The 24377-nt window shown below is 35.0% G+C and overlaps 1 protein-coding gene across 2 annotated transcripts in view; it reads right to left on the bottom strand.

Annotated features, from left to right (window-relative positions):
- Nucleotides 1–22878, bottom strand: part of Nrg (Neuroglian) — a 54332-nt gene extending 31454 nt beyond the window's left edge. For both annotated transcript variants that reach the window (XM_071589120.1, XM_071589121.1), the window contains exons 1-13: nt 22768–22878; nt 22198–22274; nt 21863–21992; nt 8257–8372; nt 7921–8114; nt 7328–7467; nt 6285–6510; nt 6027–6150; nt 4992–5267; nt 3073–3250; nt 2780–2871; nt 2187–2468; nt 1613–1800 (exon numbers count right to left, since the gene is read on the bottom strand). In XM_071589120.1, the coding sequence (XP_071445221.1) occupies nt 1613–1800; nt 2187–2468; nt 2780–2871; nt 3073–3250; nt 4992–5267; nt 6027–6150; nt 6285–6510; nt 7328–7467; nt 7921–8114; nt 8257–8372; nt 21863–21992; nt 22198–22261 (2010 nt within the window). In that variant the 5' untranslated portion in view covers nt 22262–22274; nt 22768–22878. The remainder of the gene's footprint in view (nt 1–1612; nt 1801–2186; nt 2469–2779; nt 2872–3072; nt 3251–4991; nt 5268–6026; nt 6151–6284; nt 6511–7327; nt 7468–7920; nt 8115–8256; nt 8373–21862; nt 21993–22197; nt 22275–22767) is intronic.
- Nucleotides 22879–24377: the final 1499 nt, after the last annotated feature.

The raw sequence follows: 24377 nt of genomic DNA, 5'->3' as shown, positions 1-24377 counted from the left end.
ATTACAAGAGAAAATAGATTAGAGATTCATTGGCAGAATTAAATCTTTCTTTTTAACACAGGAAATTTGCTTGCATTGGCTCTGAATACACACAGTCCTCAACAGACCTTACTCACACTTAACCCTCTAAGTGCGGCGAGCAGATATATTGACTTTTGCATCTTGGGCAAAAAGTGCGGAGGGCCAAATAACGGCTCAAATGTAAGCTATTGTTTAAATCCCTATAATTTATTGAATTTTAATTGCATCTTATGCATTGAGTATCTTTTATCATGAATATGATGTCTCTGCTTTATATATTATTTTTTATTTTAATTTTCTATTTAAAATACTTCTCATCAAGTATAAATCTTACTGTAATTTTTACGTTAAACCATGTACATGTGGAGTAGTTCATTCTAATGGTATGCTCATTTCTTTCGCGAAGTGGTCTTTTCACTATGACATTCTTCTGAAAGATAAATCTGTTCCGTACACTTTTAAATGCTTTATAATTAACATGTTTTGGTACAAATTGCTAAGACTTGGGCGATTCTAGTGAAAGCATTTCTATGCAAACATATTGCTTTCCTTTGCCTTCTCTTCTAGATAATCATTTGGGCTCTTTGTAATGTGATAATATTGTAAGTGTTTCTCTACCTGATAGCAATTGTTTCTTTTACTGCCTAGAGATGAAAATTATATTGTAGATAGCAAGCAAATAACACGGATCTGTTTTGGCTTTGAGTTTCAATACGATTTTTCCCTTGTGAAAGTGCAGTTGAATCAAGCACAATTTCAAGAAAATGGTATGTTCTTATTTTTTCTTTCATCATTTATAAAGAAAATATTCAAATGACAATGCTGACAAGGCATCAATACACCACAAGCATCATTGAGTCTCTTGAGATAGAATGCCTTGGGGTGACAGTGTGTTACATATCTCCTTATGTAGGTACATCAAATGCCGGACTGGAGCATATTCCAGTTAAAAAAAAAATTGTGTAGTTTGTAGCGGAATACATAACCAGTATAGAAAAAATCCTGAAGTGCACATATATTGTTAAAAAGGTGTGCATATGATTTGCTTGGTTAGCCATAGATGCTAGCTGAATGATCCAACAACACCTATATGAACGGACTTTTCTACAGAATGTGACTTTTTAGAGACACACCGAAAGTTATTCTTAATTTTTTACAATTTTTTCCGTCTTTTTGGATAATTTTGCTTAGTAAAATAGTGTTTTCATAAGAAAATGGTTCAAAATGTATTATTAATGTTTCTTAAAATCAAATTTTTATTGCTAACAAATGTTTTCATGTTTTGTAGATTAAAACGATTACAATTATTTTAAGAGACGATATAAAATTCATTTTTAAATGTTACCTAATCCAGTTACTTTGCAATAAAAAAAACTGCAAATAGATATCTTTAAAAATGACTCCAAAACCATTTTTTCCCCATAAAATATTTGATTTAACTACCATCTGCACTTTACGCTAATACCACTGGCAGAACGCAGCACTAAGAGGTTTAAACATCCATTGTTAACTTTCTGTTTCATCAGGCAAAAATGCTAATTCCATAATAACCAGGGAGATTTTTCTGAAAGAAAATGGTATCCTCACTTACCGTATAGGCCTTATCTGTGGCAGGGATTGAATCGAAAGCAACTTCCCAAGTATCGGGGGTAAAGCTTGTGTTATACTGTATGGTGTAACGAAGAATCGGGGCTCGATTGTCTCCCATTGGGTTCCACTGTACAGAAGCATCTCGTCTATTACAGCTTACAGTTGTTAGGGTTGGTGAGTTGGGTACATCTGCAATATAATATCAAATCCATTATCTTCCTCACAAAATAAAATGCAGACAACATTCATGAATAAAGCCAGGGTATTTCCATCCACAATAACCAGAAAAATGGCAGTTGCAAGTGCAAGTTTGATTGTCACCAATAAGGTTAAAAAATTTATTCTCAACCCATAATGAGGATTCTTCAGAGAATACACTTTATATAGCACTCTCAATTTACCATGACAGGTTAATAAAGAGGGTATGAATGTGGATTAAACAAATTAACAAGAAATGAACAAACTACAAAAATGGATTGTCCACTGGAGGCATTGAAATCACCTCCCTTCATACCACAACCCTTTGATTGGAAATCAAGTTAACTAGATGCAAATTTAACTTTATGAAAACTAACCTTGAACAACAAGAGTTGCTTGGGCCCTTGCTTCATCCAAATCAGTTCTGGCAACACAAGTGTAAGTGCCAGAATCCAATTCTGATGTTTTGGCGATTGTAAGCGAGGAATCAGAGGCGCGAACATATCGTGGTTCTGCTTCAAAGTCCAAAGGTTGTCCATTGCTGAGCCAGTCTATTGTCAATTTCAAGGATGTGTCGGCCACAGCATTACAGCGAAAGGTTGCTGAAGTTCCTGCAGCCACTTCGTAGTCTTCCGGCTCATGAACAATGGTTGTATGCTCTTGTGGTATAAAATGTAGGATAATCATTAGTCAGGTGGCTAACTCTTGTAAGATGAAACGAAGTTAGTGAACATATACAGATTTTGCACACTGAACCTAGAGCCATTAAAAAAACCTGAAGTTGATCCAATTCTAGTAACCATCAATGGATACTTTAAATGCTGCGGTTCAATTTTGAGAAAATTACAAATCAAACACACAATTACTATAAACCAAATTTTTCCAAGGTTCAGTCACTAATACAATAGGGGAAACTTCAAGCTAAATGTTCACTTATCCTTAAATATGACAAGGTTCAGCTTTGCATTACCTTTGACAGTTAGGCTCCCGGGTGCATCAACAGTGCCAAACTTGTTAGTCGCTATGCAAGAATAATCTCCTCCATCATAGAAATTTACGTCTCTGAAAGATTACAACCATTACATGAGTACCACAGTAATTATGTGTAAGCACATCCAAAAATGTTCCATCGGATTTCATTTGAACTGAAACGGCAAATAATTGGATACTTTTGTCCAAAGGTAACACACCATTTTCAAGCCTTAACATAATCCATTAAAAATTCATTTTGGTATTCAAATATTGTCTATAATTTTTACATACCCAATTTCCAAGTCACCACTGTCCAAGACTTTGAAACGACCACCAGTCAGTTCTGAACCACCTTTCACCCATTTCACCACAGGCTTAGGGGCACCAAACACACGGCATGTCAACCTTACTGTCTTTCCATCAACTGTGGCTTCATCTTTTGGTGGCTCAGTTATCTCAGGGGGAAGAGCTGCAAGATAGATTTTAAAAATATAACATATTGATACATTAATTGTTAACTTTTTTGAATTTAATGTTACCCAAGGTGTAAGTTAAAATTTAATATAAATTAACTAGGATTTTGAAATATTATGAGATTATACATACGAGGGTCATCCGGAAAGTAGTACCCGTTCGTGAAATAAAGACACAAAAGTAAATATTAACAAACATAAAAAATTTTATTTGAAAGAGGATACTTTAAACTACTTCTCAACATAATCTCCAAGCAAATTAAGGCATTTGTCATAACGTGTGACAAGTTTCTGTATTCCTGCTGCATAGTCCTTCGCCGCCAGCTCATTGAGATACGCGAGGGACCCATCTTGCACAAATTTTTGCATAATGCAGATGGTGTTTAACAATTTCATGAACAATTGTTCGAGAAACATTGGGAAAATGCTCACAGATGTCATCAATTGTGACGCGCCGATCGTTCCTCACGAATTCGTCAACTGAGCTCACCAGTTGGTCTGTAATGACAGACGGTCTCCCCGAACGCTCATCGTCGTGTGTGTTCCCCCTCCCCATGTTGAAGTTGCGACACCACCGCCAAACAGACGACTCGTCCATTACATTGTCTCCATACACCTCCTTTAATTGGCGATGAATATCACATGGGCGAACGTTTCTTGCATTGAGGAATTTAATCACTGCCCTCACTTCACAACTGGCGGCGTTCTCAATTTTTTTAAACATTGTAAACAATCACAGAAACAACACAGGCAATGCTAGCGTCACGCAACTTGGCTCAGAGAAGGCAGACAAGCCACTGAAGCTATCTGACCTCGTCCAGCGGCTACTCGCGTCGTCAGCACTTCATGCGGCACGAACGGGTACTACTTTCCGGATGACCCTCGTGTATATATATATATGTATATATCACACGCACACACAATGATGGTCACTGTATTGTTATATTTTTTAATTATATATCTGTAAGAGTAAAATTTCCTTACAGATAACTGCACCTGCTAATGCAACGCTAAAAAATAATTTTGGAAATTGATTAATCAGCTAAATTAAGGAACTAATGGATCCATGAGCATAAAATAAAAACCCAAGCCTCTCATTTCTTAAATGCATCTTCTGGCCAATGATGAACAAAGGTGATATACAATCATTGAAATTAAAAAATAAGATTGTCCAATAATCAGTTTCAATTTTATGTGAAAAGGTAATTATTTACCTGAGGGGAAATTTTTCCCTGAACATTTTAACATCTAGTCAGCCATTAGAACATTTTAATTATCTCATTTGTGCATTCAGCTTTCACCTTATTAGAAGTACAGTCATGGTGCTGTCATATTCTGTCATGCCCAGAATTGTCATCCAAATATGTTTACATATACAGTGACAGTGTGATTGGAAAATCTTATAAAAATGCAAGCCACAAAATGCAAGTATGCCCTGAACAGACAGGCTGAAGTGGAGGAAAACGTGTGCACTTGTCCATAAAAGGTGACATGTATTATAACTTCCATGTTTTTTACAGATGTTTAATTATTTGCAATGATAAACAACAACTATGGAACAATTCTACTGCAAAAATTTCAATAAATTTACTTTCTAACCAGATGATATACATTTTGTCATCAGGTATAATTCAAAATTAAATTGCTTAATTTAAATACTTGGATGGCCAAGAGGATTACACCATATAACTAGCCAATGTCAAGCCAAACAATATGCACACAAAAACATATACTCACCCAAAACATTAACATACACATCCTTGTAAACATATCCAAGGGAATTAGTGGCGTTGCAACCATAATTTCCTGTGTCCTTGCTTTCCAAGCGCTCAATTGTGATTTTGTTGGGGGTAACTTTGCGCCTTGGGTTGGGTGGTGCTGCTTCAATAGGTTTTCCATTGTATATCCAGGATATCTGGGGTATGGGAACTCCACTGGCTTCACACTCAAAAGTCACTTCTTCCCCTTCTGCAGCATGAGCTATCTGAGGCTCAACCGTGAAGTAAGGGGCAGCTATTAAGGTAAGGGAATAATAGAGCTTGAGAAAATTTAAAAAAATACAAACAAATAACATAACTTTTGTACGAACATAACCTAAGGACAATGAGGTGCATTTAGCTACAAGATTAATATTTAACTTCACATCTGAAGGTGGTGAAATAAATCCTACAATTTCACACTTCCCAAAGTTTTTATGCATAAAATAAAATTTGGATTTTCAATGCAGGAGAGATAAATTTACAAACCGAATAGTCTATTCTTTTAAATTTAACACGTGTATCATATAGATATGCGTAATCATACTTTTTGGCACGTATCTCTCACCAAAGAGACTTGGAAGCACAGTGCTGGAGAAACATGCTGATGGAATGGATAGACAAGTCGGTAATGAGGAAGTATATAGAAGAGCAGAAAGGAGTAAAGAACCATATAGAGCACTCTATGACAAAGAAGAAAAATTAGATGAATTGGACAAGCCTTTAGGTACAATGGATTAGAAAGAAAAATAATAATAGAAGGGTAGATCCCATGGGGAAGACCAAAACAAGAACAAAGGCCATGTAAAGGGATTTAAACAGAAAAATTAACTGGGTGTACGGGAATATTAACATTAGATAGTTCGGAAGGGTCGACTGCAATGGAAACCATCTTCAGATTGAAATACTGATGATGATCCCACTTAAAAATAGGAAAACATTCATAAATTTTTGTATACATATTTCATGCAGATAATAGAATTGGGACTATCACGATGAAAATGAGTACACGTACCAAGGACTTGAAGAGTGACTGCATGGGATTTGGCTGCACCAATACCATTTGTTGCTTCACAGCTGTATATGCCCTGATCCTCAAACTTTACGTGCTTGATAATTAGCGATTTACCATAGTTACCCTAAAACAAAAAAAAAATATTAGTAATACATCTACAATTTACGGCTCTTTCTTTTGAGGACTTATTTCACATTCCTCAATACTTGCAATGATATTAATTTAATTTGTCATGGAATCACATAAAACAGGAATGACCTGGGTTGTTCTTTCTGGGGGCAAGGCACCACCCTCTTTACTCCATCTGATTTGCGGCAAAGGAGTTCCACCATATATGCAATAAATTTCAACTTTCTTTCCTCTTAATGCAACTTCATTGTTTCTCGAAAGGTACTGAGCAACTGGCTCATGACGATTTTGCGAAGCAGACACACCTCCAGAGACTACTTGCAGAATCACACGATTACCCAACTTGTACTCATTCCTGAAAATAAAATTAATAATATTTTTTTAAAAATGGTGACAAAAATATAAAACGTTTTGATCATAAAGCATTTTAATCATGTATGCCAATTGGTGACACAGTTACATGCATAAAAATGTATCCAAATACTGAACAGATCTTAACAAACACACTTTAAGGAATCACACCAGAAATATTTTACTGAAATTACAGGCTTCTTCAAACAAGGTCGTCTCAAGAATTTTGAGCATAAATGTACTAACTCTTTAAACCCTACCTAACAAAAGTTTTCTAATATCCAGAAAGTAAGTAATGCTTCTTTTGGTTAGAACTATATACAGTAAAATCCCATATTTATACTTTTACCCCAGAAAAAAAGTTAACTATGGGAAAGAAAGAATTTTCACTCTAAGATGCTTAATTACTGGAGTAAAGGTCAAAATAAGAAACAAGACTGATAAACCAAAAAGGAACAAGATTATTATTTATCACTAATACTATTGCTAATACTGAAAAGAAAAATATATTAAACATTATCTAAAATATACACAAATAGTTTTCTATCAGGTCCGAAACCTATCAGACTATGCTCATAAAACAACAGAAACCTCAGGGTCAAAATCATTTAATGGACAACAAATGTACAGTAAAAAAAAATATTATACCCTGATTTTTATTATTCATATAAGTTAATTCTAGCAAGGTTGGCTAGAAGATTCATTAAAAATATATGACCAAGGAATTTTAAAATGTTCTGAATCACAGGTAAGTCAATAGATTTCAAGAACGCATTTGAAAACTAAAACACTTACGGGTAAATCACTAAGTTTCAGTTTACCTGAATACTGAAGTGGCTGAGCACGCGTAGGTGAAATCATCGCTAGCATCAGCTTTAGTAACGTTGGAAAACAGCAGATTACCTTCAGGATCTAGGGTCATTCGAGAGGAGTTGATGCTTTTTATTCCACCATCAGAATTCTTAAAAAGAAAAGGCAAATCATCCATTATGATACATGCTAAAGAATAAAACTGCATCTTTTAATGAGTAGTATCCTTAGCAAATTAAAAAAGGGATACCAACTTTGATCTCATAAGTTAAATTTAATTTAAAAGGCACCATCTTCCATCTTATCCAATGGCACTTGTCTAACTACAGTTAAAGTAATATGAGCAGTGATGAGTGACTTTAGGGGCAAAGGGAATGCTACAGGGCAAGGCAAACTGCCAATTCAATAAATCTTTGTGAAAGCCTCATCAAAACAGATTGATGGTATACTATACAACTTAAAATTTGAACTCATTCAAACCATGTAATACTTGCAAAGACTGCAATAATTTGAAAATTAAAGACAAAAAAAGATTCAAGCGCAGGTCCATAGTTTGACAGGAAGCTTCAAAACCCTACTCCCAAAGGCTGCCACAATTTCTTACCTGAATAAGCCAATAAACATTAGGCTTGGGCCATCCATCAGGAGGATTACAAGTCAACTTGAAAGGCTTTCCTTCTTCAGCAGTGAGTGTGATTGGCTGCTCTTCTTTGAAGGAATTAAGTTCTGCCTTCCTCACAAACACAGAATTGGATGTGGCAATCCCCCATTCATTCTCCGTAAAACACTGGTATTGACCTGAAGTCAAATATTAATTCAGTAATTTTACCAGAAATGGAACTAACACAGGAACATTGCACTAGACGTGCAACAAATATATGTTGTGAATGAAAATCATCAGATATGCTGTAAATATTGATGAAATAAACAGATATCTTACCAACATCTTCATCTCTGGGAGATGTGATCACCAAAGTGCCTCTGCCTGGCTGCTGTGAAATCCTATCATCATAGGCTTGCCAGTCAAAGTGCTTTCCATTCTTAATCCACCGGTATCTACAAATGACAAAAAAAATAAGAAAATTAGTCAAGCTTTCACTTGGACAGGATGCCATTACCATAATATTTTTTTTTTAATGTGAGGCATCAGATAAGTGGTGAAAAGATAACCTGCCCATTTTTTTGTGAGGCCATTAGGCTTTACAGGTTAATCATCAAGTAAGATCTACCTTGAGTGACCAGAGTAAAAATTTGGTTTTTCAGTATCATCAGTAGATTTTGGGACATTCATTGGGGTTTTGGAATAATGAGACTAACAAACAGAGAACAAAATGTTATGATCATATTTTATTTTTATACTTGAAGATTTCCACATGTGCATAGAAACTGCTTTTGGATAAACACACACGTCATCTATTTTCATGGTTGCATCCTTTTCCCTTTTTATCCACAACTGGCATCATTGTTTTGACACCTTTTATCGATAGTCTACAGGCTGATGTTGCGTTTTTGATGGACCCTCGCGGTACACCCACCACTGCACTCAGCTTATGAAAAAGTCTAAGACTTCACCATATTTTAATAATTTATCATTTACCTCTACATACTTCCTGACAACCTTAATTCTATCCAAAATGCCTATTCTTCCTTTATCTACCAACCTCGCTTTCCCAGCATTCTCTCCTCTACGATCATCTTCAGCATCTCCTGCATACACTTGTCCTGCCCTGCATTGCTTTGAAGAAGTCTTTAAAATCTATTAGATTACTTCAGACAAAAATAAAAGTAATTATTTGCTGCCTTACTTAGGCCAGGATATCTATGATTTGGCAGGTGAAACACTGCCCTCTGCTTTTCCAGAAGGCAAAATTTACCGTGAAATCATGAAAATACTATGAGAATTTCAACTCTGAGCCACTAGAGATTACTAAGTACCACAAATGCCATCACTGTGTGCACAAAGATGGTAAGATGGTTAGACGAGTACATCACTGCCCTTTGAAAAATTGTGAAAACATTTGACGTTGCAGTTCCCTAAAGACTACTGAGAGGAATTAGTTCAACTGCAGGATTTGGTCACAAATGATCAAAGACAAGCTTCTGTAGCAGGAGATTAAGGGCCAAATGTGGAACTGTGTTGTGGAGATCTCATTCCTTATGAAAGCATCATACTGGGATTCTTATCAACTTAAGGGCACCCTAGGCATTAATACAAGGGAGGGTACGATGTAATAGAGATTGCCCAACCAAGATTTCAACAACATTTCCATAGGTAATTTGCTAATGGATAATGAAAAATCACATCAAGGTCAAACGAAAAAAATTACGTCTGTTATCCCATACTAGAATTGATGTTACCGTTGCTGTATCCCGCATGTTGCACACAAATGTTAACTTGTGAAAAATAAATGCAATTACTCTAAAAATCTGAATCTGGAGGCGCAAAAAAAAAATTATTACCAGAATTACATGTTGCTCATTTTGGGGCATCACACAATTTCCTTGCTAATAGTATACATTGGTGGGCACAGATAAAAACAATATTGATGAACTTATTAGAAAATACAAAGTAATTGTTAAAAAACTAAACCATCCATTCCAGATCAAAAATCATAAGAGTATCCTACTGATTCTTTCGAAAGAATCTACGTGGATTTTTCAAGCCCTCTTCTGGGAGTGATTTTATCATTATTGTTCATACCTTCGCCAAACAAATCACAGTATTGAAAAAATGGTGAGCTGAAACAACAATTTTAGCTCTCTAATGTTATTTTCCATTTTTTGTTTCCCCAAGAATTATTTGCATCGAGACACTATCAAAGATATGTTGGTAATTAATTGGAAAAGGAAGGATTCAAAACAGATGGAAAGAATAAAAAAGAGGATCTATATGGAAAATATAATAGGCCAATAAGCTTGGACGCAGAAAAGGAATATGATGTAGATGGCAGTTAAGCCTTCAGTATGGAATTGTTAGCCATTATAGTTATTAAGGCCATTGAGATATTATTAAGTTTCACCGTTAAGGATGGCTTGACCTGGGGTCCAGCCATACTTAACGGTGATATGAAAACAATTGAAATCAAATATAGCCATGGGGATAGAAAACATTCTGGTACAACTACTTAAAGATTTAGGAAACCATTAGAGCAGGTTTTTAGAGATTAATGTGAAGCATTTATGAGAGAGGAATTTGGTCACAAGATTTGTCAAAGCAGTGTTAGTGATCATCCCAAATAAGGTAAAAGCCAGAATAAGATGTGAGGAATACGGAGCACTATGCAACACTTTGAATGCAGCTACATCTTCAATAGGGAAATGGAGACAAGGGCAAGGGTTTACTCATGACAATTTCTTTCCAGGAGCACCATAATTTTCTGCCTTTGCAAAGATGTGTATGACAATCTGCTTAAATATTAATATCATTATATTACCACGATTTAACTCTTATACATAAATTACATCTTCTAGCTAGGGTTATGGTGAATGAGTTTCCTACATCATGTTGCAGTATTCATTCCAAGAAACTGCTGGATATTATTATGTAGTATTCATGGTCAATGGTTATTTTCATTTGAACTTGTACATACTAAGTGAAGAAGTCTTTTTTGGTAAAATAACTTTGCTTTAGGTCTTTAGGTTTACCATTATTAATATTGCATCAATTTTTTGCATCAAATATGCTTTTGTATTTTTGAGCTACCCTGTATGTCACCGTAGACAAGGTAGCTGCAAGAAATTATTCCAATAAAATAAAGTCAAAATTTTGGGACAATTAACAAAATATTTGCTATTGAACCATTTAGACCAATTGGTGATGAAGTAAATGGGGACAGAAAACAGAAATGGCACTCAGCAGCAGATCCTTCCCTTTAAGGGAAGGACCTGCTGCAGGGTGGCATTTCTGTTTTAAATGTAAACATGTTAAGGGGTGGCCGAGCAATCAGGGGTGCCACCTGGCTCACGCACAGTCTACAGTAGTTCATTGTGAGCATTGGAGAAATGAAATTTTTATAAGGATTCTCATTCAAAATTCTGACGTAGTCACTATATCCTGATGTACACAAAATGTTTTGGCTAAAAATTTCATTTTTTTCATCAATATAAATTACACATAAGAATATTAAAACTGTACATTAAATATCGTATTTTCCCATCGATAATGTACGCGTTATCTATACAAATATGTTCAAATGATTGAAAAAAATGACGATGCACCTTATGTAATGAAAATTGAAAAAAATCCAAACATTTACAGACCTATGTGCACAATAATTTATAGAAGAGTTTGGCAAAAATAAATTAGTCTGGAAGCATGCCTTTCTAATTGCATTCTATTTTATACAGATCTCCTACTATTACAAATACTACATCTCTTAAATCCATGAGAAAAAGAAACATATAATTTATATACTTCATTTATTCTAACACGTAGTACTTCACCTATACGTAGAGTACGTCGTATTATATACACGCACGTATAGGACAAGTAGATCATTCACATCCAAGAAATTCGTCACCTGAATCACAATTAAATGAATTAAGTGCATTTATTATCTCTTCAAGCCCACCACTGAGTTCTCTCTCCGAAGTCAACTCTTCCTCATCTTCTAGCCCTGGCGTTGAAATATTGCCTAAAGCTGTTTCAAATCCATTTTTACCCCAGTCCCTCTGACACCCTGCCAATTTTCCAGGATCCACTGTCTTATTACTAAATAAGGCATTCGTTTAATTCTTCCCGATTCTGTGTAGTCTTTCATACCATATATCATTCACTTTTCCCAACTAGAAGGTAACTTAGATTTTAAAGATTTATCAATGAATAAATCCTGGTAGCTTCGCATTTTCCTTTTTCTTTTGCAAAATTGATGACTTCTGGCTTAAACATCACTGCATACGATGTTCTTCTGCATGTGCAATTTTCTTGAGAAAATTCTAAATTACAAAAGCTTGACTCAATTCAGGTTTGAAACAATCACCATGTAGGCAGCACTTTCATAGAACTTGGAGGGTGTCTAGAACAGCTGAGCGCCTGTATTAACAAAGGGAATTAAAGCAAACAAAGCAAGAAAATTCTATTTCTTTCATTCTCTTATTTTTTTATACTTGATTCGCTGATAGTTAATTTAAATAGAATATAAAAAAGCACACAATCCTACGATTCATTTTGCCTTGCGAATCATAGCAAAAAAAATAAGGCGACATTTTGTTGGTTTGTAAATATTGTTTATTTTTTTAGCCTTCTGTTGTTTGGAATTAATTTCAATCACCTGGCTCCAATCTTCTGCATACTTATAGTAGATATAGCCATAGGCAATTATGACTCCATGTATTCATTGGTTGCTACTATCTATTAATATATGGATATAGACATTATTAATATATATACACATACACACCAATGTGCGGCATCTATACACGTTTAAGATAACTAGGAAGTTCTGGGCTTGCAGTATCTATACAAGTTCATGAAAACTAATAAGGACTGGGTGCACGCTATCGATGGGAAAATATTGTAGTTTAAATTTATCTACCAGAAACTTGAGGAGGAAGTGAAGGAGTATGCATGTAATTGATTCTAATTTAGAAGGAGCGGAGGAAAAAGAGAATCAATTCTAGATCTTGAAATTATCACGAGAAATATTATGGAAGGAATTAGAATACAACCATAAAACTATATTGCTTTCATGGATCTGGGGTAAGGTTTTGATAGCATGAACTGGAATACAATGCCATGTGCCCTGGAGTATGCTGGAAAGAACCACAATGGTAGAAGATTGATCCACACACGTGTGGATCCACACATGTTGAGAACAGTTGTGACCATATGTGGTGAAGTTGTAAAGCCTTAAAGGGTAAGGCAAGGATACTTCATTAATGTCCTGTATATTTAATTTACACTGTAGGAAGGCAAAAAAATGAGATACATATACATCCTGGAAATATAAATGACGAGTGCATGCATCAAAGAGGCAATAAATGAGAAAGTCAATTTAATTGGGTTAATTGGGCAATAAAAGAGAAATATTTGCATGAAAAGGCTAACAAATGGACAGTAAAAAATTAAAGCACACAAATATAGGGAGGAAGGATATGCAGGCTGCATTAATGGGACAATATCAGCATACTCACAGAAATGAATGAGAACCTAACATGCTACAAAATTTCGTAAGTATACAAGGAAAAAAAAGTATAATAAAAACATACAAATGTTAAATGAAAATAATAATTTAGCTACAATTAAATTTTATGAGCCAGAAGCAGAATGGAGAGAGTGGTAATAATATTTCAAGCAAAGGTTTTCCATTAGAAAAAACAACTGGGTACTAATGTCAATTACTTAGCTTTAATCAAGAAAAATATTTATAAAAATCTAAACAGGGAATGCACTTCGAGTTTGAAAATCTTAATCATGGTTATGCAGAGAAAAAGAGATTAGGAGAGATGGAAACAAGGTACAATACCACAAAGATATAATAAAATAGAACATTTGGCCAATGAAAGGCCTTCCAACCAGATAAGCCCATGGAACTAACTCAGACAAGAGGATGAAAAGTTATTGCACATATTCAAAGGCAATATAGTTTACCAATGACCACTATAAGGAACCCTGAGGAGGAATTACTCAAGAAAACACCAAAGGATGAATAGAGGAGCAAGATCAGTGGAAGACAAAGTAAAGAGCCATGATGGAGCAAGAGAGGAAGTGGTTGCCTTGAATGACTGATTCAATCGAACACCAAACTGAAATTTTTGATAATGATGTTGGTTTGAATTGTTTCTGAAACACAAATCAAAAGAAGAGTTACTTCAAACTTCTCATTAAAGAAGCACCTCAAATTTTGAGTCTTGATACTCAATCAAAAAAAATATCTCCAATGATAATTGATGACAACATTTGAGAGCAAGGCAATTTTTTATGCAAACAGGGAAGTATTACTATGTCTTGTAATTATTTGACACTTTTTTCTGATGCAAATAGAACAGCTAACTTTTTAATGAGGAAAAATTTATGATAAGGATTAATTACCTCCAGCATTATCATTAGCCTGAAACCTAAGTCCACCTACTATTATTTATATGCTCGTTTAAATTACAATGTTAAGTTCAAAGAATACATAATTCTCACAAGAAGCACACACACCATGAAGAGAAATACTAGTAGCCACTTACAAAAACCCCTTCTAGGGAAAATTTCCTTAAGCGTTTACTCCCAAAAGAAAATAAATTAGAAATTTTGACACACGAATGAAATAGGGTTTTTTTTTCATACCCGATACACTGGCATTTGAAGAATTGGCTACAAAATTTCCTCCCAAGGGCATTTACATAAGTGAGTTTGGTTCTTTTTAAATATTGATCTCAGTTGTTAAGTCATTATTTGTACATTCATGGAAAAATAATTCAGTATTGGTTTGGCTGAAGAGATAGTGCTACATATTAGGAGTTACCATCATCATTTCTTACATCACTACAGATAGACATCAAAGGCTTGCTAAAAATGTAGTAACTTTACAATGAAACCTCCCCCCACAGAATGAATAATGGTATTGGTAGAAAAATGAAACCACTAAAGCTTCAATTGGGTATTTATCATTAATTCAATTCACTTATAATTAATTGAATCTGATATTCAATGGAAATCAGAATTACAGAAATTGTTAGGCAACATTGATGGAGAATTACGGCAAGTGATTTTGAAGAAACGTTTTTCAAAATTTAGCAAGACTTCAGCATTTTCCAGGATTATTAATTTAATCAGTAGAAGCCCTCTCAGAATATTTAAGAACTTTTCAGACAGAATATATTGTTCACTAATTCGTTTCATTTTATAGAACTAATGCCATTTCTATTTTTAATATGTTCCTCTTTGTTAGTGAAATTATGCCACCTTCTGACCCAGCCTTTCGATGCCTCCAAGGGAATACCCAATGCTCACAGCAAGATGGACTTCTTGAACCTGAGGACACACAACTGAGAACAGAGGAAGGGGTGGAATAATAGCCTGTTAGAAGTGATGTGAGAAGTAATCACATAAACGAACGCAAAACCCTTTTCCATAAATAATTTGTTGGAAATTGCATCCAAAACAGAAAATAAGACGAAACTCCCATGAAACACATCAAACACCGACAAAGGCAAATGAGTAGATTGCATGCCATATTCCCACCTTTATTACATTGACTTGTTTAGTCATGTGGTGACTACTTGGAGCAGGAACAGTGGATAAATACTGACCCTACCAGGATTGGAAATAAAACTTTGAAGAGGTTAAAGGGAGAAGCAAACATTAAGAAATGAGATCAGGAGAGACAGAAGGGATTAAACAGAAAAGGAAAGGGCATAAAATAGAGATATCAAAAGCAACATATATATAACATAGAGATATCAAGTGCAAATGAATATTGTTAAATGGAATAGAAATGTGGAAAAATGTAAGTAATAAAAATTATTTAAGAGCAAATTTTAATGGTACATAGGAGAGCCAGTTATGTCAGTGAATCCAGGATATGTCGTTTAATTACAAGAAAAGTCATTTAATTTCAACACAAAAAAATGATAAAACTTAACTGGAAAGCAAGATATGACCAGGGTAAAAATACAAAAAGAGGAAATGGCTACCAGGGAGATGTAACCCAGCTTACAACAATTCAGACTGTAAGAACAAGATAAGTCCATTATGAACAGATAGGAGTAATTACAGGGAAGCACATGTAAGGAAAAATTAGGAGAAAACTCAAACAAGCATATGTAGAAGTTATGCCAAAAATATTTTGCTGAGGCAAATCTAAATCAGAAAACGGAGAAGAATAAGGACTTGATATATGATGACATGGGTGAGTGCACCATGGCAGGAAATACCCAAATAGCTGCAATGTAGGAAATGACAAATTGCAAAGTAGCAGGAACTGATGATACACAAGTTGAGTACTTATAGGAAAAAGAATTGAAAAAGTAAACATAATAATCAAAAAAATATTTTAATGATTATCAACTCTGGGGTATGGAGAATAATAACCAAGATCTATCAAATCTCACACAAAATTTTCCAGGTGTCCTATTACAACTAAGCATCTCAGGCTTTGACGATGTCCAGCAGGAAAATGTCTGTAGTCATCCATGACTTTTCACTGATTCTATATGTAATCGACAGCACCTTTTGTTTTTTAGACAAACAGGACACTCAGCCTTCTCATTCCTTTAAACCTTTCACTTCTCAGTCCAGCTAATGTCAACATGCACTAAAATAGTGAACATAATACTTTCAAAGCTTACACTCCCTAAGTTTTCACCTTCAAACTAGTGATATTTGCCTGAGTTTAAAAAGAATGCAAGTTTTGTGATTTCCACATTTTTCGGGCTGCGTCCGCGTATGTCGTTTAAAAGTACAACAGTTTCGCCAGCTATCCTGCTGGCGTCCTCAGGTCAAGGATGAAAAGAAGCTTGTTGTCCCGTCTTATATAGGAAAAATCCGGCGCCAATACCGGGAAATTTCTTGGCCAATCAGGGAACGTCCTCATATTTGCGCGGGATTATTCGTTTCCACGCACTGTGGAGTGGATATCCATCCTCTCTGTTAAAATTTTTTGGCCTTTTAACGATTTCAATGGCCCCTCTGATTATTCTCTGGAAGTATTTTCCTTCTTTCGCTATTATTTTAGCGTCGTCGAAGAGAATAGAGTGTCCAGGTTCACTCCAGGCGTGCTCAGCGATGGCCGATGCTCTAAACTGTTTGGCCTTGGTTGCCCTCTGGTGTTCACTCATGCGTGTTTTCAGCGCTCTGCACGTTTCACCGATGTACCATTTGCCACAGGAGCATGGCACTTGGTACACGCCTTCTGATATTAACGGTGAAATTCCATCCTTGGGTCCGGGTAGGGTGTCAGCTATCTTGGTGACGCAGTTGAATCTGGTCACCACATCATGTTTCCTTAAAGCCCTCGCGATTCTTTCCGAAGTCCCTGCGATGAAGGGGATGGTGACGTAAGCCTTCGGACGTGGTCTTAAGCGCGGACGAATAATCCCGCGCAAATATGAGGACGTTCCCTGATTGGCCAAGAAATTTCCCGGTATTGGCGCCGGATTTTTCCTATATAAGACGGGACAACAAGCTTCTTTTCACCCTTGACCTGAGGACGCCAGCAGGATAGCTGGCGAAACTGTTGTACTTTTAAACGACATACGCGGACGCAGCCCGAAAAATGTGGAAATCACCTACTCATCGCCGCGGAAACCTTCGAACGAATGCAAGTTTTCTCCGCACTGAAAGTATCATCAGTAGTTCCTGTGACAAACCCATTTGCAACCACATAACCATTAATATTTTGTCAAAGTATGTCTAGTACTCCTAAAAAATCTCCCCATGAGTAAACAAATAATGTTATTTGAATTTACCCAACTATTCCTTTGAATAGAATGGTTTGAGGCCTCACTTTGTGAAAGCGATTCACATCAGAAAAGAAAACACTTTGTCCTTCTGCATACACGTGGAAGAACAGAGTATTTTCTTTGCCATCTCTTTGAAGTATCAAAGCACTCAAGGAAACCATATAAGAAAAAAGGCATCTATTGAACAAGGTGTGCTTAAATGCAAGCATTTGAGGATTTGAGAGAAAAACAATTAAGAAAATTTTAGTTTGAGGAACTAAAATAATGTCACGAGTGACATTTTTCATTAAATTGATTTTTCATTAAATACTAATATATTCCAAATAGTATGCATCTACTCCAACAATATACCCTCTTATAAGAAATTACATCTCAATGAAAAAGGGGAAAAACTTAAAAATGATGATATAGCCAACGAATCATGATTTTTTTCATTAATAATACATCTGCATTTGTCATTAATACGTTATCTTATGGATATATATATATATTTCAAAAAACTTTGCCAGTACAAATTTAAATTTTACAATTAAAACATTTAAAAAATTTGAATTAAAAGGAAAGTTCAGACCAAGTGAATAAAAAGGACATGAATAAAATTAAGTTCCATCCTAATTATCCAGCAACCCACATCACACATGTTGCCTTGTTTGCGATATTTATATTTCCAGAAATTTTGCTCGACTGAATCAAAAAAATACTCCAAGATGGGCAAAAACAATCAATGGGCAAGTTGTGCCTATATATATAGTCTGCAAACATACACACACTAAGTTACCTTCTCCTCTTTCAAACTAATGTGCATTGTTTGTACAGCATTTCCTTCTTTATTGGTAGAAAAATTCAATATCCAGCAAAACAATGTACACCATTTATCATTATTAAGAATTCACTCAATCCCTTTTGATTGAATGTGTATGTATGACACACATTCTCATGAAAGTTCAGCCTTCCTTCATGAAAGATAGGTTTCTTATACTAATAGGAGTTTCACTAAATATATATCAATTTTCCTTGGGAGGTATGCTTATTGTCCCTGTATTGACAATTTGGTAGCCTACAAAAAGCTGGTGCTTTCTTACTTTGTATGAAATACGTTCATCATCTGAAGTTGTCCATGAGCCTCTTCTGAAAGACGGGACAAGAACTAAACCTGAATTAAATATTTAATTGATATTCTTCTAATAAATTAAAATGGAAAAGAATTATAATGTTTTTATGAGATACAACTCCATAATTATGTAAAAATTATCATTTTATGATACTATGGTTTTGCCTGAAATATATTACTAGAAAATTATTCCCTCAGTTTCAGGGATAAATAGAAGAAAGAAGTACCGCAGGTCTTCCAGAAAGCCTTCATCTACCTTGCTCTCTTTATGAATAAAGGGGAACCTACCACACTTTCTTTTTTATAAGATTCTGGTTTATAAGCATATTGACAATGCATCAGCCCATTCATTAAGTTTCCTCAATTTACTTGTAATGCATATACTCTTCAGGCTGCCCAACAAATGTGAAATAATACATGGCCATTGCTTTTTCTTGACTAATTCACTATAGAAGTTGTTTCTTTCAATAACATAGCTCATTTCCATTCACCAGGTCCAAGTGGCCAATGTCTTTTGGCAATCTTGTTGTATTTCTATGGTAAACTAGCATCACCAAGAGGCTCAACTTTCTTTTCAAATTAACACGAGCCACTATTTCAATATGTTTCCTTCAACTGGTCATACACTGGAGAAAACTGATGAAGAATTTTTAAGTGACTTCATATCACAAATTGTTGGTGATGCAAGTCTGTGGCATTATTTTAACATTTGCATTTTGTTTGTAAATTACATAGTTTGGATGATTTTGCATTTAAATGGTTTCTAGTTCATGCTATGCACTATGCACGAAGAAAGGAAAAAATTGTTTTTTTTTTCAGAAATATTTAGACTTGCACATGCAAAAAATTACTTATTATTTTGGTTCATAATCATGCTATTAAATATACCTATCAACAGCTTCACAGCCAACAATTCACAGGACTGTGATATCTATCTTCTCATTGATGCTCCCCTTCCATAGACATTCAAATGAATTTATGTCATCCATCATAATCAGTATGAGACAATTTCTTTCAAATATAATGTTTAGAGAACTATTAGAATTAGTAGTCTGGGGTTAAAGAGTATTCCCACATGTCCACAATATATTTTCAAGTCGTGAGGGGCGCTTAGTTATGTTTCCTTATTCATCAATAAAAGTTGTTTCCATAGCCAATGTGTTTGTTTTAACCATTGGAATTTGGATAATTAACTTCTTGTCCAATGATGATGTTTCCAGGGGAAATAAGTGAGGGAAAGAAAAGTCTGTTTTGCAGCACTACTCACATCACTTTCTCCATGAGATGGATTTGTTAAGTAGAAACTCATCTTGTGCAAAACACAAGGATTGTGTGAACATGATTTCCTTGACCAGTATATGAAAACTAAATAATTGACACCAGCACAAAAGCTATCATGACAACATTATTTACAAGATTCATTAATCTTGGGTTGCTTTGAATCACATTTTAGTTTCAACCATTTCGATTGGTTGCATTTAAAATATGATCAGGGTGGCCATAAAGTGATGTCGAAAAAAAACGCGATTTCTCCAGACTGTCCAGTCCTACACAGCGCACTTCCTATGGTATCAAAAAACTCAATCCACAGAAAAAAAATCTAAGTCTTATAAGAAAACCTCAAAGTTGATGACAATTTTTACTCAAGGAAATAAACTTACAGATCAACATTGGTATATTGAAATGGAGAGATTCTTCCAACAAATGAACTTGAGCTTATTATTTTTAAACATTGACATACAGACTGCAGGGTATAAAGAATAAGGTAATCCAAGAATTTAATAAGATTATATTGAGTCCAGTTCCTCCAAGAAATGAACAACTTCCATTAAAAAAGAAAGTCAATATTTTTCATTGTAAAAATAAAATTACTCTTAACTATGCTCAACTTATCCTATCAGATAACTTCTCTAAATCTATTCTACAATGCACTCTATGTTGATTATTCCAGTCATGATCTAAAAACTTAACCGAATAATATAGTCATACACGACAACACAATGATATGTGATGAAAAAATACCAATGACTATTGATAACTGAAAAAATTGGTGAAAGGTGTGCTCCAGGATATATTAAAAGGAAGTCCTATTCTTCCCATACTTTAGATCACAGTCATTTTCAGCCAGTTCCATTATATTATCAATCTCACAGCCATTGGGAAGCAATTAGAACATGTATGACCTTCCCACAACCTTAGGTAACATCCTTCAATGCCCTTTCGATTTTGGCCCAGGAAAATTGGTTCGGAGGAAGAAAGCAGTGGAAACCACCATTATATACATTTTAAATGTTATATCTTAATGGCAGAAATTTAAGACATGCTTCTCCAAAACAAGTGCTTCATCTAGAACAGGAGTTGCACTTACCTTGAAAGAATAATTTTATTGAACATATATCAGCCATTACAGTTGAGGGAGAAAAGAACGTAATCATTGAGAAATCTATAACTAGTTAGCAGAATATCATATGCTGGATGATGGCGATTGACTTCATTACAAAAATCAATAAAAACATGCAGAAAGGAAAAGTGACATTCTCATTTTCACATTTCAATATTTAAAGGGATCATTATCGAAAAAATTTAAACATGCAATAAACATGAATCGTCAAGGAGTAGAATTACCATAGCCATTAAAGACGAAATTACCAAAATAAATTTATAAAATACCGGCTCATAGCGAATAAATTGAGTCCTGCTCTTCATAAATAAAAATACCGCTACATAATATTCACCTGCACTTTATTAACGGTGGTATTTCCCGTTATGCAGTAGGCGACTACCTTCACAGATGGTAATTGTAAAACGCTGCAAGTAGCACCGGTACACTAGATATGTACTTTGACGAAAAATTTATATGGCCAATGAGACATCGGTTAACTGAACTATTCATTTCCTTTAAACCCTATACACACTATTTTCTAATTTAGAGAACTGTTAAGGTGCTATGCATTGCATGTTAATATTCGCGGAGATGGTGTAACACCAAAGGTGACATCATCATTAGCACTTCCGGACGCTGATCTCATGCAATAACCTCACTTACTTTGGGGCTGGTTCACCTTCTGCTTCACATTCAATTATGAATGGCTTATCATTTTCGTTTTGTTGCACTGCTACTTGAAATAGTAACTCATCGGTTGGGGGCTGCTTAACTATCCGTGGTGGGGATTGGGCTGAAGGTGAAGAATAATTAAAATGCATTTAAAATCTCAATAAACGAAATATTACACATAAAGACTCAATAAACCTGACATGCGGGCTACATTAATTAAGTAATAAAATATTAAATGTAGTATATCAACAGTTCGGTGAGCTGAATAAATATTTATTAAGTATCAAGACCTTACTTAGTAATTAATTAACAAAAATCCGGCTTACTCAGACACTGGGCAGAAACTATTAACGTAGCTAATAATAACGTTAATTTTCCGAAGGACTCCATTATTACTGCTAACCTGTAAATAGAATATCATTAACTCCACAATAACACTCAATCGTAAAAATAAGCAAATTCAGACAACTTATGCTTAATCACAAAACGCGATTTGACAAATTAGAACGACTAAATAAGGGTACATCAAAACTGAAGTGTTCATAGTAATTTTTCCCACATTCTATTTTTGCCGTAGCTTATATTTCCCATTTTTTACAAGAAGCTTAATACCTTACCGCGATCTCTCAAATAAAATTTTAAGATATTTCTAGTGATTTCGGTACCACGATACTTTTTCATGACATTTTTACTCCCAAGTACTAACAATTACAGGTAAGCTCTGTCAATTAGCTTTCGGGCAGGCAAAATGGGATGGGCGTGTTGTGTTCTCCATGCTAGTTTATATGTCTACCGTCCTGGCGTTAATCTATCGATCAACTGGCATTCAGCCAGATTCGAGGTTTAAGAATATGTAAATGCTCACGAAAGAGTCAAACAAGGGGCAAAATACTTACTAGATACGAATTCGATGGGAATCATCCACTGATATATTTCTTCAATTCGTAGAATACCGCATATCTGCGTGATTCATTGGCCCAAGATAACGGCCGTAGCAAGCAGTCGCATTGTGGTCACGTGAGTACTTCGAAGTCAAGCCAGAAACTATAACAAATATTAAGTTATACGATTTTTTCCATAACTTACAACATCAAAGGAGGACTCACGCCCCAAAATATCCCAATTCTTAATTATTTGTATTTTCCAAACCCTTAAAATTTTACCTACATGGGCTTTGCAGACTATAAACAAACCTAAATTCTACTTTTATAGTTAAGGTGTGGACTGGAGGTAACGGTGGTAATTTTAAATGATAATTATATCGGCAGTTATTTTTGGGAAAATTTCCTTTTCAATAACATCCGATTTAACTTGTTAATTCATTATATGGGTACCTATTTCGATTGCCATTGTTTGTTATTCAAATGAGATCCTTTGTGGGCTCACCAATTGCTTTTGATGTTTCCCCAATTGAACATAAGAAGTTCTCAAAAGAACATCACGAAGCCATTTAATTTAGGATTCAAAGAAACCCTGCTAATTGATAGTTTTACAAGCCAAAACGGCTCAGTTTATCGATGCTCTGAGTGGACTATTTATTGCATGGTTTTCTGCACCATTTCATTCAGGCTAAGCATCATCATGCTCAAGTTGATGGAGGGTAACTAGCAAATGGGATCTAACATTATAATGCTGTGATTACTGGAGAATGATTCTGTCACTCCATCTGGCAAATAAAGTTTCAACAAAGCTGGTCCTTCAGATTCCAATTATTGCCAGACATTGATTCCTCCTGTGTTTTGAAATTACAGAATAACGCAGTGAGGATTTTGTTTTAGTTTAAGTGAAAACAATGTGTGCCAAAACATCTAGTGGAGGGAAATCATGGATCTCAAGGAAGGGTTAACATATTTAGATATGGACATATCATTCATTGTCACAATGAAATTAATTTCGATGACTCAAATGTCCCAACTTGCCTGCATGATGGATAGTTTAATATTTCACTGAAAAATTCCAACTAACATTTATTATCAGTTTTAAATATTATTTAAGTTGCAGTCTATGAAGTGGGTACCTCTCACTTGTCTTGCATGGAAGATAACAGTTCTTGATAATGTGACTCCATTCACATTGGAAATGAAATATCCAAAATGTGCATTTATAAAACATGAAATTAATACTAACCATATTGCATTTAAATGCTAGCTGGACATGGTCAGAAGCACAAGTTCATGACCAACTCACTCGCCTGACACTGGGAAAGAGAGCTTATGGATTGAATGAAATATAAATACAATTTGAAAGTCAATTGGAATCTGTTTAAGTATTGCTTATATTGGATTGCAATGCAGTAATCACATAGTATAACACACCTTTACCCTGGATATTAGCCACCATTACACACCTACCCCGACGTCCAAGTCAACATAAATGGGTTTTAGGTTTGAAATCCAAGTTAAGAATGAATCAATTGTTATGAAATAAACACTGGAGATGCTTTATAATTTCTGCAATATGCATTTAAACATAAAGATAGGCAAGAAAAAATAGGGCCAAATTATCA

The sequence above is a fragment of the Hetaerina americana genome, unplaced genomic scaffold (genome assembly GCF_022747635.1).
Source record: "Hetaerina americana unplaced genomic scaffold, ioHetAmer1.1.p SCAF_33, whole genome shotgun sequence".
Classification (NCBI taxonomy): domain Eukaryota; kingdom Metazoa; phylum Arthropoda; class Insecta; order Odonata; family Calopterygidae; genus Hetaerina; species Hetaerina americana.
The sequence above is the reverse complement of the archived record's forward strand: the minus strand, read 5'-3'. Positions and strand labels throughout refer to the sequence as shown.